The sequence below is a fragment of the Haliaeetus leucocephalus genome, unplaced genomic scaffold (assembly GCF_000737465.1).
Source record: "Haliaeetus leucocephalus isolate CR32 unplaced genomic scaffold, Haliaeetus_leucocephalus-4.0 Scaffold598, whole genome shotgun sequence".
NCBI lineage: Eukaryota > Metazoa > Chordata > Aves > Accipitriformes > Accipitridae > Haliaeetus > Haliaeetus leucocephalus.
The window spans coordinates 6,562,223-6,577,602 of NW_010973034.1; the positions used below are offsets into that span (position 1 = coordinate 6,562,223).

Consider the following 15,380-nt stretch of genomic DNA (forward strand, 5'->3'; position numbering starts at 1 on the left):
GCAAGAGGAGGGACATACCACAACTTGCAAACCTAAAATGCTTTCTGTGTTTATGTGGGTATAAAATGTGGATATACTATTTCTTTAAATCCAGGGCAGGACACCAAGCCAAGAGAATGGGTGTTTAGACAAAACTCCAAACCCAAAACAACACGATAAAGAAGTTAGGGACAATGTCATTTATCCTCTATTTATAGAATTCATTGCCTATTGCCTAAAGAAATATTCTGTTGAAACAGGAAGTCCTTAAACACCTTCTGAAATTATATTTAAACTCTACTTACTTTTAACTTCCTAAAAAGGGAATAGAAGTGTGGAACGGGAGAGGCTTTCCTCAGCTGAAAAAGAATGAGCCGTGCAGCTTAATTTCAGCTCAATCTGTAACATGTCTTATTTAGCTATTTGTGCTGTACACTTCACAGTGGATCAACATTTCTAGTTGTCTATGAATTAGGCTTCATTCTCTGTTCCACGTTAAAATCAGCATTATTCCCAATGATGCCCCCACAGCAGCTGCAATGTAGCATGAGTGAAAAAAGAATAAAATACAGTAAATCAAACCATTCTTCCCCAGCAGAGACCCTGAATTTTCTCTGATTGTTGCCCTTCTTATTAATGGCTTGTCCCTTCCCCTCCCACGTCTCTCTAAAAGACTCAGTAATTCAGAAGGAGTAGATTTAATTATTCACCACTGGGTTGGGGGGGAATATAAACAGATACCAGTAAGGACTCTTGAAACTCAGGACAAAAAAGAATGTTTAATTAGCATATAGGCACAACACCCTGCCTGATATGCCTTACTAACAATACAAAGCAATAACTTCGGGTCCAAAGATAAGTTACAACACATGCAAAAACATCTGGATTGTGCACTAAGTAACATGTTAGATATAGGTACATCTGTCAAATAAACATACATCTATTCTCCTAAAGAACAAAACTTCAGAGACTATTTCAAAAGTAAAGGTACAACAAAACAGCCACAGTTGAGCAGCGTATTGGACACAAAGCATCCTACACAGAGACATTTGACCTTTGGAGGCAAAAACTGTAACAGGCAAATAGCTGAGAGCCAGATCCCCAAATACTTACTTATGAAAAGCTCTCAGTGAAGCCTAAGGTATTATCAGAATGAGGTCTGAAGGATTTTGCCCTTAATGAATAACAATTATGAGTGGGTAAAAATGTCTCTAATGGTGAGAATTTTAAATCATATATCTAAGTTTAATGTTGCTGATAAAGAGTGAAAGGAGGAAAGACTGAATATTAATACAAATAAAACTGTTTTTGTAAAATCCTTAAATAAATAATGATTATGAAGGGAAATTTGGGGTAATGAACATGTCCGGAAATCAAAATCAACATGGTTAAAGTTAATAAATACTTTAAATAGTTAAGTTCCTTTTTATCCTACCAAACAATAACCAGTGTTAAGAACCTGGAAAGCAGAAAGAGGATGGAGACCTCTTCCTTACTTTTAAATGAGGGTGATCAGTCCCAGTATCATCTTCTGCTATTAAGCTATGCGTTTGTGTGTTACAGGACTAGCCGAAAGAACAGGACAGAATACACACTTGCTGCCACTGTTAAATTCAATGGATCTATGTTTTCTTCTACATGACGACTAACCGCAGGCTTAGTCCACTAACAATACTGGTGAATTTAGTGGGGGGAGGAGAGGGACGGGGAGAGGGGTGAAGGCTGGGGTGAAGGCAACTCTAACCCCGTATCAGCGTGTGACAAGTACCCTCTTGTCACATGGAAGGGGATGTGTCTGTGCTGCTGCCCAGGTTCCCAGATAACTACGGGCTGAATCCGGGCTGCTACTTATGCAATAAAAAATACTGCAAAACTCCCCTCGGACTTTGCTGGCAAATGTGCCCACTGCTGAACCAGTGGGTGAAATATGCTATCCCCATTGCAGCTAGCCAGCCCGTACACCCTGAGGCGTTTTTGTCCGGAGAGTGCCGAAGGGAGCAGCCCCTCCAAAGTGAGAACTGCTGTTGCATCTGACCGGCGCAGCAGGGCTGAGGAGCTAAGAAAGGCAAGTAGATAGGCGCTTCAGCCCTTCTCTTTCTTATGAATCCTGAATCAGCTGGGCTTTTTCAGCTCCAATTGCAGAAAAGCTAGTCTGCTCTGCTTCCACAATGTAAAAGCTATAATGGACAAGATCCTGAAAGACAGCAAGATCCACATGACAAAGTCCTCACTTGGAGACATCCTCCCTAAAACACCAGAGGCAAACAGTGGGTGTTTTATGACTGGGATTTCTATCTCTGTATATTATATGGCTGTGGTGCAGTGGCACAGAGAAGCTGGTAGCAAGGAACTCCACAATCCCTGTGTGCTGTACAGGGAGATCACTGCACTAGCTGGTTATATAGATGTACTAGGCAAAGCCTTACATAAAGCAGGTTGCTGCTGCCTACTAACTATTGCCATAGCTCGAAACACTGCAGCAGTACTGTAGCAGAGGCACTCGGGCCACTTACACATGAAGTACACAACCCGACCATGGGGCAGAGACACCGCTCTACACTTGCCGTGTAGGATTTCTGCAGAACAGCTGTTTCCAGCTTTGGTCAGGTTTGCAACACTGGCAAGGGTTGTGGATAACAAGACGCATACTGACTCCTTTGAGCAGTCACCTCCTGTATTTTAATAAATGCATTGTATCCCCAACCAAAAAGATTAATATTAGTCATCAGCAAATCAAACATTATTGTGACCATAACCTTGTTTGTTTGTTTGTTGTTTTATTTTTGGTTTACTGTTTGTTGCTCTGAACACAAATCAGGTATCTAGTTACTCTAGTGATTCTCATCTAAATTGTGCCACTGACCCAGGAGGTAACTTTTGGCATATAAATAGTATACGCTTTTCCAGAGGGGCTGAGCTACCACATTGTCTACTGATTTTAAAATACGGATGCTCAGCACCTTTGAAAAAACCCATGTCTAATCCTTTGTCTTCCTCTCTGTCTATTTGTAATACTGTAGCATGAGCACGAGCACAGCAGGGGTGGCCCTGCATATTGCAAGCATTAAAATTCACTGAATGTTCTGAAACTCTGAAGAACCAATACACACACATAAAGTACACAACAACAAACTGTGAAAAGAGTAAGATGAAGAATTGTACCCTGTAACCCTAAGAACATCAAGGAAGTTTGGTAAAATGGGGTACAGGCAGATAAAGCAGCAGTTAATAGCATACAACAGAGATGCCAATTGACATTGACAGTTGTTACATATTTTCTTTGTTAACAGAGAAACAACAAAACCAAGTTAAGAAATCACTTTTTGGACCACTTTTTCCCCGTTTCTTCATTACTTCAAGGTGTTTTATGAAACCACCATATGGTAACTGCTTTTGTACAGGAAATACACAGTAAGTTGGTTTTGTGGTCCAAATAAACCATGCTTGCTTTTTTTTTTTTTTTCATATCATGCATTGGATGTAATCAGCTTCTTGTCAGTCATCAGTGAAAAGAACAAGCACATTTTTGACAATAAAAAGCTTCTATAAGTACTATTTTCGATGTTCATTTCTACAGCAATCATTAGCCAGAACTGTTTAAATTGTTTCTGGAATTACCTTTTCTGCTGCTCTCTACTTTTCAAATTGAGGAATTTTCCAGTATTTGTGATGTTTCCTCATGCAGTTATTTACAAAGAGATGGTCCTTGTGGTGAAGAACCTTAATGAAATTTACAGTTGCTAAGGTACATTTATAAATGCTAGCAGTTACACGCAGACAGAACAAATGGAATTTATTGTGCAGCTCTGGGCTGGGCCAGCAATATAATTAAAGTGCAAATAAAGACAAAAAACACAAGCCAGGCAGATCCGTTTTTCATTGCCAGCATTAAGAACCATCATGACTGTGGTAAGAAATGTCAGATCAAATAGGCCTAGGTCACAATCTATTTTAAACATCTATCTCCCTGAGAGGACTTAAGGGAGGTATACAGTGATATAGCCCTATTTCTTCAACTGGCTGAATATCGTTGGAAAAGTAAGGACACTTTTCCAGCCAATTTTTTTCAGCAGTGCTAATACTATGATGCACTTTGCAGCATGCATTTGAGCTCACTTTCCATGCAGCTACAGGCCACTCTTGACCAGGAAAATTTAGGAAGTACCAACTAGCTGTAGAAATGACATCTACCTACCTGGTATGTCACAAAAGCATAGGCTTTGAAAACATTTACAAATAGCACATTTTCTTAAACATATGCCCATATGCAGTCGATAATTACTAGCTCAGATAAAAATATATAGATTGTGTTTTCAAAGTTTACCACTTGTGAACAAATTTAGACCTAAGTCAGTGCCAAATGGCTGAACAAAAAATAGACATTTTTCAAACCACTGATTCCACTTAAAATGAAACTGTCACTCCAACTCCTAATGTTCATTGCTGATCACTACCCATTGCCAGACCAGACATGTATTTCTCTCCACAGTGTGTCCAGAAAGTGCTCTGTAGCCTGACTTGTCAGAGAAGCTGCAGGAGTTGCAGAAAAATAAAGTGCCTTTTCCAGGGCTGTGTGCAACATGACTAACCATCCCATTCATTGCATGTCCAGATTTCTCGAGTCTCAGGTATAGCTCCTAACCTTGTATTTCCCAGATGAAGCTTGCAAGGCTGGCAACTATTTACAGCTATTCAATTAGTTCATTTGCTTTCCATGCTGTAAATACGCTCATTGTGTATTAATGAAAAAATATTTACAATTAATTTATAGGTAAAATCAGTCACCTTAGAAAAGGCTAACAAGACATTTAAAGACGGTAACATTATATATTGGGTAGCATTAATGTATAGCAAGCATTCTGAACAACTGCAGATCTGAAGATACTAGATGCTACCTTAATGTCACTCCAAGATTGTAGACGACCATTAAGATCCTGTTTTTAAAATGAAGTTAACACGATATGAGGGCACCACTGCCAGTACTGCCTCAGTGAACACATAGTTAACCATCAACCCAGAACACATCACAGCCATCTCATTTTGCTCATTTATCTTAATATACCTGAGTATATTACCACCATTTACATCTGTCCCCTTAATTTGACACATAAGATGGCTACAATGAGTACCCATTCACAGGAAAGTCTCCTATTTTCCATGAAATGTGTGGTCCCTACTGCAAAACATTATCTTTGCAAAGCAGCAATCACTTAATCCAGGTGGGAAGCACCTTTGTCTTCCACCTCCAAGGCTCATTTTCTTTGCCTGAGAGGGAAATGCTGTGAGGCTCTGTATCTCTTATTGGAAAAGAGAGCTTGCATTCTTCTCAATATTTCCCTTGCTGTCTTTAGGACTTGGCATGCATGATTTTGTTCATTGTACTAAAGCTTTCTGTAGACTCTGAGGCAAAGCTGGCTCTTCAGGCGGGGAGTCTGGGTTCAATCTTTAGGGAAAGCTCGTACAAGGTGTCTTCATCTATGATGAGTGTCTTGTCAAGTAAATAGTGAGTGACCTGGAATGGAGAAAACACAGATGAACAGACTGTATGTTACTTCCACAAAAATTTCTCTGCTTTCCTTTTCCACTTCAGCCCATTTTGGATCCTCACACTGTCTTCTGGAGAAACACAACAGCTCATTTGAATGGTGTAAAACTGCACCAGCAGTGCTCAAGCAATAAAGTATGGCCTCTTAGTAATGGGCAAATCCTTAGCCAGGTTACCTAAGTCCACGTTGCACTTCTGGGGTCTGAGATGAAATCTCTGAAGGCACATACTGGCTTTGGGCAAATTTTCATCACTCCCGTGAGGGACAAGGGAAAAAGAACTGCAGGATGCACACAACATCAGCAGATGCTTGGACCATCTCCTGTCCCCTAATCCTGGAATTCTGGGATTCCCTGCGGAATTATGCTTCTAATTGGGCAGGGAAAACATATTTCCCTTTGAACCTGTTCCCTCGTACCCCAGACCCATGAAGGCTGCAATCCCAAGAGAGCTTCCAGAGAAGGAGGGAAAAAACTTGCTTCCATATAGTGTCAAATAAAGAGTTTCTGCCAGGGCAAGGGTGTTACAGAGTACCTGTCCATATTTCTGTCTGTCCTCTCCTCTCTGTGTGTGGGAGCAGAATACATTGATTTTAGCTTTCAACAACAGCTGTATTTTAAAACGAATTGCTACCACAGCTTTGATTTCAGTATTAGGTAACAGTACCTAAGAAGAGCCTTACCTTCTGCTGATGTTCTATGCGGTAGGAGGTCTGCTGGAACTGGCGTATTTCCCTGATAATATGTGAGATCTTTCAAAAAGAATACATGTGTATGAGTAAGTACAACTACATTTTGATTTAATCTAAGCCACATAAGGCAAGAATTTTGCACCAAATTATGCAATTTATTCTGGAAGGAGGGAGGGGAAGGGCACAGATCATCTCCTAATGGCTTCCAAGGATTTCACTTTCCTAAATTAACCATTTATTAGTTCATTCACCCTCAAGTGAACCACCTTCTCTCTCCTCTCCCCATACTGGTAACCTCTCTTCTCTGCCTCGAGTGACTGCTGCAATGTGTAGCCATAAGAAGGGCATTAAACTCAGATTAGAAGAGAAACTTTCATGCTTCTCTCTGAAGAGTTGCTACAAAACAACATTACATGGTAGTTGGAGTGAAATCCACTTTAAAATGCTTTTTTAGATAGACCCTAGCACACCTGAAAAGAAGATTGTGATTACTGCTTTTTGGTGAATCACAACATTCCTTTAATGTTGGTTATTTTGGAAACCCTTTTGTTGCTCCTTCATCAGCTTTGGACAGCTGCTTTTTCTGTCTGTCATTTCGCAGAGAACAAATTGGAGGCAAATTCTCCGTGTAAAAATACTCAATTTACCAGAAGGTGGTGACAGAAGACTGCGTCAAGTAATTGCTTTCAAATAGCTACCTATCTTGCATGATGCCAATATACTTGTACATCTTAGAAGTTAAATTCAAAGGAATTACAATTAAATCAATAATTAACTCACATAATTAAACACCTGGTGGGAAAGCATATAAGGAAATGAAGATTACCATTCTCATTTTGGAAAAATTCACAAGGCCCTCCTCAGTGAAGTTTGGTGTTCCTTCTTCAATAAATGCCAGGTCTGTCAGGTACATTCCAAGGTAGGGAACAGCAGGTGGGTTACAACTGTGAAACAAGAAGTCAGCCTGTAGCTAAACTTGCAAACTGATTTTTTTTATAACTCACACAAACTCTTTATTATTTAACATACTTCTAATCAATGGGTACATTCATACATTCACAAACAGCTTCTCTGACTTCACTTGAGTTGTATTTGCTCTGCCTGTGACAAATTGAATGTATTCTGTCCTATACCTAATATTAATGGCAAATAACCCTTAGTAAAAGGTAGAATGGTAACGTGATAAGAGTGAAAGGAAGGACAGGTAAACTCTGGAATCAGAGAACACATTCAAGCATATTTCAATCCTGGTTGACAGACAAACTTGGAAACAGATCCTACACACAAGCTCAAAATGCACATGGACATGCTTCTGAGTGGTTGATGTTCTGCAGTCGTAAAAGCATCCTAGTATAGCAAGGGTACATGTGTGCGTGCCCGTGTGTGTGTGTGTGTGTGAGCGCATGTGTGCACGTGTGGAGATATATACACACACATATGTATATTCATGCATATATATATATACACACATACTTATACATGCATACACATATGTATGCATATATATACATATGTATATGTATCTGTATACATATGCATGTATATACCATTCTGTCAATGTCAAAGTCTATTCAGGACTTCTCAACGGTGAACACAAAGAAGAAAGAGAGAGATAGAGAGGTAGCAAAGATGATCTGGAATACTGGGAATAGAGACCCTAGAGAACAAGGATTTTCTCTTATTGGAGGTACAGGAGGAATGAGATAATGATTGTTGCTTCTCTAATGCAATAATCACTGCTCCACATGCACTGATTCTTGCCTCAGCAGAAATAGTAGCAAACTTGGTTTTCTGAGGCTCTGGCATAAGAAGAATGCAGGGTGATGGCTGTACTGTTAACTTAGGCAGACTGCTGACATTGCTTAGCAGTGCACTTCCTTCTGGGTATTTTTTATAAGGATGATTGTTGTACACAGGCAAGCAATATATTAACCGAAAGTTGTATTAAAGTACCTTTTCATATATTTTAAGTCAAAACATTTTTTAAAAAATTGCTAGATCCCCAACAATACTTTTTAAGTAAACTTCTACTAACTTGAACTATATATATTTTTAAACATTCCAGTAACTATTCCAGTAGTTTAATTCTTTCTCCTCTCAAGATCATTCAAAGTAGTTGTACCACTCAATCCTGGAAAGCCTACTTCTAATTACACAACTTGCAAAAATACAGGTTTTGTATGCATGCAGGTGGAGTTCATACATAAATTGTGGAACACTTGCCACAGGATATTTTGGATACCAGAATTACATAAGGTCAAACAAAACCTGGCAAATCAATTAAAGAAAAAAATATTCAAGGATTACTGTACAAAAAAAGCAGGCTGTTTTCCAGGGTGCCAGTCTACAGGGGGCTGGAAGGCTACAGGAGAGGAAATATCACTGTGCATTTGTCCTGTTCCTATGTTCCCCCCATCAGCTACTGGTCACTGTCAGAAACAAGACAAAGGGGTGAATGGATCTTTGATCTGACTCAGGCTTAGTCCTAAGTCCTAAACTTCTTAGCTGGAACAAGGACTCCTTGGAATCCTGATTTTGAATAAGAACTTTTATTTATAAATCTGGCTTTACACTTATTGAAAAAGTTTATCAGTGTAAGTAAAACCCCAACAGGGAATATTCACACAGAATAATAGTTTAATTTGTTTCAGTAATTCTCTGGAGATACTATATTTATCTACAAGGGGTACTAAATCACAGGATATTCAGCAAAACAATAATGCCAAATAGAGTAAAACTAGAATTTTTTAAAAATATTATTAGGTAAAAATATCCAATATTATATTAATTATTAAAGCTTAATTAAAGCCAATTAATCTTTAATATGTACTATCCACTGCTTATTACAAAACACAATTGTATATTGTAGGGAAGCATACTTTTTGAGCGTTTCTCTAAGATTTTTAAATCTTCCTTCAGATGATACAGTCTTCTGAAGCTTGTCCATGAGAGCTTTTGTCTAGAAAAAAAATTCATTACAAATGTCATTGCTGTTGCACATAAATGACCAGGATTAGATTTTAGAAAAGGTGTAATTCACTTAGCATCATCACCCCATTTTCAAAAGTAATAACATAAGCATTAGGAATTTAGCTTTATTGTTCCTAGTCTATTTCTGAAAATGGAGATTAGGCAGCATTAAAGATTTTCCTTTGAGTGATACACAGAACCTGTATCTATGCTAATATTATTAGCCTGCAAATTCAGGAAAAACACAAATTCATTAAATTAATGGTCAGCAATTCAGTTTACTGTGTATACAAGAATATTAGAGACTTGATCTTGTATGTTGCCAAGGATCTTCAGCTGCATTTAATGAAATTAGTGTCAGTAAAGGATGTTAACTGTCTTGCAGTTTGCACTACACTGGTTTTACCTCCAAGTTTCTGATAAAAGCTGAATATGTATTTGAAAACATATTACTGTCTTACACAAATTACTTTCAGTGGGCTTCATTAGAGCCTGGTTACTTCATAAGTTAAATAAATTCGGTTTTCAGTGTATTTATGCTATAGACTTGAGACAGTATAGAGAATCCTGAGAAATTTGTCCTTTTTGAAACTGAATTTCCAATTAAGAGAAAGCTGTACGCAGAAACAGACACTTTTGTTTTCTTCTAAATAGCAGGTTGATGAAACACTCAGTTATGTTTCCAGTAAGTACTGGTGAACTGTGCAACAGCATTAATCTATTGTGTCGGGTTTTTAAATTGAGAAGTTTAAAAATCAAACAAATTCTAAACATAAAATTTTTGGAGGTAAACTCTTATATAACAATTTGTATTGGAAGGATTTTTAACATGTTTTTAAATAAAAGAATGTAGCACCAGCTACAAAGCAGCTGAGAAAAAGCTTACTGGAGAAGGCAGTACAGTCAGGATGTATTTTAAGGGGATTTCATTGGTTAGGCTGCTTTAGTGTTTTGCAAAACCTACCAGAAACATATGGAGGAAGAAACACAATGATAGAAGCCCACCTTTTGCATGCCAATTAGCCAGCTCTAAAATGGCCAAGTTGAAATCTTCCCATTAGCTGGAGTAAACTCTATATCCAAATACTGCCTAACTTACAAGTGATTGGCTCTGTCCTACTGACCTCCTTGCTCTGTTATTCCACCATACTAAAATATTCACTTTTTTTGAAATAGCAGAAAGCTGAGATTTAAATCATTCAACCAATTTCTCCAAACCATTTAAAACAGAAAACATAAAAGACTGGATACTATTCATCCTGGCCAGCCTTTTTTCTTGTGTCTTATTTTTGTTACGGGCAGTCATTCTCACAGCCTTAGCCATGCTGCTGACAGTCTCAGCAGCAAGGTAAGGGTTAAAGAGAGGCATTCACTGCATCTAAACTGCCCCTAAATGAGAAAGAAGACTGGTTGTCTACAGTCTCTTACTGCATAGCAAAAACCTCACCACCTTGAGAAGAAGTGCTGACCTTTCTACAGACTTTCTGCACAGGCAGAGAAATATGGGTCCTACTTTAGGCACCTGAGATAGTAACCACCTAGATGTGTGTATCTGAAAATATCTAAATTTAGATTTCTCACATATTTCAGTACTTTAGGCTCAAGTCATAGTCTTAGGCACCTGCTAATTCTGTAGAAATCAGTTTGTCCCACAGATATTTAATTAATGATATCCAAAAAAAAGGATAAATTAAATACAAAAGACCTTGACATGAAATACTGGCGCTTCCAGCAAATAGTCAAGAGTATTGTAGAAGTAGAACTATTTATGGGAGGAATCCTATCTCAACATGTTGTTCTCTGAACAATAGACTGACCAATGAAATCTAGAAACCCTACTTGTAATCGTATCTTTCTTACCTGTTTGGATACTTTACCCCAAGTTTTCTTAAGTCTGTAGATTGCACTTCTGTTCAAGGCTGACGTGATTTCTAACACACCATTGTAATTGTGCATACATCGACAAATATCAGCCACTGCCACCCACTTTTCAATTGAGTTAGCCCGGGAGCTGACATCAGCGTAATTCATGATTTGGGAGGCAACAAGGTTACTCATCTGATCAAACAAAGAAGAAGAAATTTAGGACATTTAAATATAATCCATTTCAACATATAATTACTTAATGAACAAGGCAGAAAAAACTAATGCACAACAGAACTTATGGGTCTTAATAAAAACAAAGAAAGTGTTATTGAGAACAGTGTTGTAGGGAAGCAGGGGGGATGACAATATTAAAGAAGGGTAAGACATGCAATGGGGAGTATCTCCAAGCCAACAGTAATAAAACTGATTGGGAAGTTTCTCAGTAAAATTCAAGGAAAATGGTAAAGAGCAAAGGTATGGTTGGGGATACAAAGGGCATTCACTAAATAGAATCTGTGTTGTATTTTCACTCTGGAGAAAATTTAGTTTCTTCTGGAAGCCACAAGGCATTGTAGTACCATTTAAAATGTTCTACTCTATTAATTGAAATGCTGAATACCAATTCTTGAAAATTAGAATCTTCATGTGCTTTGATTTAAAAGGTTAATCACAAAACCACTGTAACATTCAGTCACTACTAGATAAGAAGTTACATCACACTGAGAAAAAAATAATTTTGTTCCAGAGGTCATAGACTACGTCAACAGAGTTCCTAGAAAGCAATCTATATTTAAGAGTACTTACATCATTAAAATGTTGACTTGTTTTCATAATATAGGGTGTTCTCTCATTTTTATCCACTTTCATCCAGCCCTGCCCAAGAAACTCTCTAGATATTGAGAGGAGAGAAAAAAAACCCAAACAAAAATGGCTTTAATAAGGACAGTACAGAGTCTCTGTCTGTAACCATAGCCTAAGTGGACTTCAAGTATACCTCATTTTGTTAGAAGCTAATAACACAGCTTTACACTAATTCCAGCATTTCACTATATACCATTTTTAATGCCATCTGAAGCAGTAAATATTATAAAGATTTATTTGTCTTTTAATCCCCTCCCCCAATCCTCCCATCCTCATTTTCAGCATTGTGATGCTATTTGAGATTGGTCTTGTCAGCTTACATGGTTATATCCATGTTAAACTGTTGTATGAATGAAGCTGATTTGACACTCCCTCCCTAGAGACTCAGTATTTCCTTACTATATTCACCCTTCACTAGCCCAGAGCCTTAGACCACAGATTTTTTTCTTAGCAAAGAACTCAGTCTTTCAAAACATGATCAAACTATAGGGGAGTCAGACACAATGATAGAAACAGCTGAAGGACATTATCCTGTTATGTATGCAAACCTTTTTGTCAGTACAATGAACTAGTGTAGTGCCTAACACTGCCAGTCAGTAACTCATCCACCGTACTCACTTCAGTCATTCGTAGGAGAACACTTACTCATAGGGTATGCTTCGGAAAACTACGTGGTCTAAAAGAGTTATTTGCTCTGCAAGCTCCATGGCCGACAAAGTCTCAAAGCACTCCGGTTTTGGACAATCTGACTGCAAAAATAAGGAGAATGCTTAATGATCTCTTTTTGCATCTAAGGTCATTTCAAAGCACAGGGTATGTTTCATTCATATTAACTTTCAGCACAGAGCTGTAATTAATTCTTTGCTACAAAGAAATATGAATTAAGAAAAATTGCTAACAACATAAGGGCAAATGTCAGGCTGGAAACTCACAGGAAAACAGGCACATACCAAGTCATGAGTAAGTATATAGGTTAATTGAAGTCTGTGCATTCTGTGTTACTTTCCACATAATCACCCTGCACCTAGTTCATTGCCCACACTCTTCTTTGGATTAATGCAATGAACTTATGAGATGGTGGTGACTACAGTTTGGAGGATGGGCATTGTCAGTCAAGGTCAGCTACGGTTCTGATGGCAGCTGAGATGGGAGACACTTATCATTTCATATATATTAATAACTTTCCCCCTTTTTTCCATCATGTGATTTAAATCCAAATCCTAAAGTTTTGACCTGTTCATCTTTGATAGGGGCTCCAAATTCTTACTTTCTCTAAACTGAAATGTACATTCCTGATACAAAAGAACAGTATTGCTGTCCAGAGTTGTAAAGTTGCAGTTGCACTACATTTTATTCACTTAAAACCATGACATTTTATATAGTAGTATTTATGTTTAAATTTCAAGATGAACTTACCATCTGAATGATATCCTCTATTTTCAAATGGCTATCATCTTGATCATCCTGAGAAAGAGCCCTGAAAAATTAAGTAGTAGAGCATCCTATATAAATAAAATTGTCTATGGCTATGAGAAAACCTTATCACAGATAGGCAGTCATGTTTATCTAAAATGAATCTTAAGACTGCAATTGAAGAGGTATAAATTAAAAAAACCCTGGTACCTAAAATCTCATATCTTGTTTTATGTAAAAGTGTACAAGATGGTATGACATCACAGTCACGTAAGGTAAAACGATGGTCATGGAGGCTTAAAAATCTCCAAGAAGAAGCATACATTGTAGAATGGTCAATTACAATAACTACTGCACTTATCTGCTGATTATAGTTATAAGGTTTCTGCATCTATCCCACTTTGACTTTAGTGCAAAGAAATTTGGTGAATGAAGAAAAATGCCCTTTTCAAGAACTGGACTGGCAATGCAAAACCACAATACAATAACAATAATATTTAATCAGAAGGCCTCTATCCTGAATAATCCTAGGAAACATAAAGGTATAAAATTACATCTCAAGCCTCTTCTCTCTTTTTTAAAAATCAGACTACGGTGCTAAATGATATTTTGGGGAGATGTTTGAAAAATCAACATTTGAGAAGTGAATCAAAGACAGCAAAATATGCATGCATAAAAGAGTGATTCACTGAGAAGTGTTCTTGTTTATTGGCCCCACACTGTCCTATTCAGTGTCCCACACAAAGAGGTGTGAGTGTGGAGATAGACAAGAAACTGCTAGCAGATTTTACTTGTAGCAAGTATATGATTTGCTTTCAGTAATACAAGTGTTAACCCACGCTTCCAATTCTGCTATAGAAAACCTGTGATTATTAGGGTTATTTCAGAGTAATGGGTCAAAAATGAATGCAGCTGAAGTAATAGGTATTCATCAAACCCCATCTACCCTGATGTAGTATCTTGGCACATGATTCTAAGATGCCACCCCTTAATTTGGAAAACATAGACTCAAAGAAATCTTGAATAGACCAGATTTATATAATATAGGAAAGAAAAGACTTAGGGAGAAAGAACAGTATGTCAGTATGTAGAATACTGCCTATAAAGACATCAACGATACGGCAAGAAGTCACTGGACTGATTTGCCTCAGGGGAGATTTAGTTTCAGCTTTAAGTTCCATTTTCCAACTGCAAGTATAGGTGAGCACTGAAACAGGCTTTCTGCAGAAGCTGTAGAGTACTCATCAGCTGAATTTTCAAGGAAAGTTTAGATGACCGTTTTCAAACAAGATCCAGTTCTACTGATCATTCCAGAAAGCACAGCAACTGGACCAGGTATTTTCTCGTGGTCCCTCCAATTCTTTATTTTTGCACTCTGTAGTAGCAGACTTTCCATGCACCAGCTGGGGAAAGGGTTAAAAGAAAAGCATTATATTGCCTGGAGACTTTAGCTATGAGTGTAAGATATGGAATTTGTACTATGTGGGTGGGGAGGAAGTGTTAATGCTTAGTACACTAGGTTCTTCTGTTGTGGGTTGCCGTTGTTTCCTTTTGGTTTGCCAAACTGGAGGACAATGTTAAAATCAAATGCAAATACACAGAGAAAGGATCTAAGAAACCTTGCCTTCATTGTCAGCCTATAAAATCCACAGAAAATGCCCCATTCTTCATATGAGTTGGAAACACCTTGTGTCTGATGGGCAAGACGTGCAAGGTCTAGAATGTCTACTTCTTTGGGAGAACCCTAAGCTTCTTCACCAGATAATAACAGTGTGCAGCCTCAGTAACTGTAATTAGACAGGCACTCTGTCTTTCCTGAGCAGCTTATTTTGTGATCATGACTGATTGCCTGCAGAAAGGTATTGTTCATTGTATGACACTTCCTGGCAATAAAAAAAAGAGAGGGCTTACCCTGCTGCCCCAAGTATTCTCAGTAATCTTGTAAACTCATCATTTGAGTTCCTTACATACAACTTTATATTGGCTGGAGTTCTCATATTTGATACAGAAACGATTGTATGTGCTTAAAATAGTTAACATGAGATTCTTAGAAGC

The 15,380-nt window shown here is 37.9% G+C and overlaps 1 protein-coding gene across 2 annotated transcripts in view; it reads right to left on the reverse strand.

The window, feature by feature from the left end:
• Nucleotides 1–5,398: 5,398 nt before the first annotated feature.
• Nucleotides 5,399–15,380, reverse strand: part of RASGRF2 (Ras protein-specific guanine nucleotide-releasing factor 2) — a 126,073-nt gene continuing 116,091 nt past the window's right edge. For both annotated transcript variants that reach the window (XM_010578069.1, XM_010578068.1), the window contains exons 20-27: nt 13,329–13,389; nt 12,558–12,661; nt 11,856–11,940; nt 11,046–11,243; nt 9,095–9,174; nt 7,042–7,159; nt 6,207–6,275; nt 5,399–5,491 (exon numbers count right to left, since the gene is read on the reverse strand). In XM_010578069.1, the coding sequence (XP_010576371.1) occupies nt 5,399–5,491; nt 6,207–6,275; nt 7,042–7,159; nt 9,095–9,174; nt 11,046–11,243; nt 11,856–11,940; nt 12,558–12,661; nt 13,329–13,389 (808 nt within the window). The remainder of the gene's footprint in view (nt 5,492–6,206; nt 6,276–7,041; nt 7,160–9,094; nt 9,175–11,045; nt 11,244–11,855; nt 11,941–12,557; nt 12,662–13,328; nt 13,390–15,380) is intronic.